At 66.0% G+C, this 1,271-nt stretch overlaps 1 protein-coding gene across 1 annotated transcript; it reads left to right on the top strand.

Moving 5' to 3' along the window:
• Nucleotides 1–136: 136 nt before the first annotated feature.
• On the top strand, nt 137–1,055 carry FOXL2 (forkhead box L2). The gene has a single exon (XM_010005077.1). The coding sequence runs from the start codon at nt 138–140 to the stop codon at nt 1,053–1,055; it is 918 nt and encodes a 305-aa protein (XP_010003379.1). The 5' UTR covers nt 137.
• The last annotated feature ends 216 nt before the right edge of the window (nt 1,056–1,271 follow it).

The raw sequence follows: 1,271 nt of genomic DNA, 5'->3' as shown, positions 1-1,271 counted from the left end.
CCCGGTCCCCGCTTTCGCTCCGGGCCCGGGCGAGCCCGCGGCGGGACGACCGCCAGCACCGGACTCGGCACACGTCGCACCGGGCAGCGCTCCGCATCGTGCGGCGTTGCGCCGTGGGATTGCGGACGCGGGGCACCATGATGAGCAGCTACCCGGACGGCGAGGGGGACACAGTGGCATTGCTGGCTCCTGACCACAGCGGCAGGCAGGAGCCAGAGCGGGGCAAGGAGGAGCTGAGCGCCGACAAGGGTCCCGAAAAGCCGGACCCCTCGCAGAAGCCCCCCTACTCCTACGTGGCCCTTATTGCCATGGCCATCCGAGAGAGCGCGGAGAAGAGGCTCACGCTGTCCGGGATCTACCAGTACATCATCAGCAAGTTCCCTTTCTACGAGAAGAACAAGAAGGGCTGGCAGAACAGCATCCGCCACAACCTCAGCCTCAACGAGTGCTTCATCAAGCTGCCCCGGGAGGGGGGCGGCGAGCGCAAGGGCAACTACTGGACCCTGGACCCGGCCTGCGAGGACATGTTCGAGAAGGGCAACTACCGCAGGAGACGAAGGATGAAGCGGCCCTTCCGGCCGCCCCCGACCCACTTCCAGCCCGGCAAGACCCTCTTCAGCCCCGACAGCTACGGCTACCTCTCCCCGCCCAAGTACTTGCAGTCCACCTTCATGAACAATTCGTGGCCGCTAGCGCAGCCCCCCGCGCCCATGCCCTACGCCTCCTGCCAGATGTCTGGCGGGAACGTGAGCCCCGTCAATGTGAAAGGACTCTCGGGCCCGGCCTCCTACAGCCCCTACTCGCGGGTGCAGAGCATGGCGCTGCCCAGCATGGTGAACTCCTACAACGGAATGGGCCACCACCACCACCCGCACGCCCACCACCCCCAGCAGCTCAGCCCGGCCAGCCCCGCTCCACCCGCGGCCCCGGCCGCAAACGGAGCTGGCCTCCAGTTCGCCTGCGCCCGCCAGCCCGCCGAGCTGTCCATGATGCACTGTTCCTACTGGGAGCACGACAGCAAACACAGCGCTCTGCACTCCCGCATAGACATCTAAGGGAGGCTCCGGCCGGCCGCCGCTGCAGAAATGCCTTTGCCCGGGCCCCGCCGCCCCTCTCCGATCCCGCCGCGTTCTCCGTCGCTCTCTGTGTGTCTCCTTCTCTCTAGCTGCGGACTTCCAGCTCTCTGTGTGCAAACTGTTGCGGTGGGAAAATAGTAGCCCAGCTCCGCATATATTGTAAGTGTAGGAGCCGTCCTACGAGGAGCTGAAAGC

This window comes from Chaetura pelagica, unplaced genomic scaffold, assembly GCF_000747805.2.
Source record: "Chaetura pelagica isolate M959 unplaced genomic scaffold, ChaPel_1.0 scaffold219, whole genome shotgun sequence".
Classification (NCBI taxonomy): Eukaryota; Metazoa; Chordata; class Aves; order Apodiformes; family Apodidae; genus Chaetura; species Chaetura pelagica.
This window is presented reverse-complemented; position numbering and strand designations above follow the sequence as displayed.

What these genes read in the sequence shown, in the direction of transcription:
- FOXL2 (XM_010005077.1), top strand. Translation starts at nt 138, where the DNA reads ATGATGAGCAGCTACCCGGACGGCGAGGGGGACACAGTGGCATTGCTG.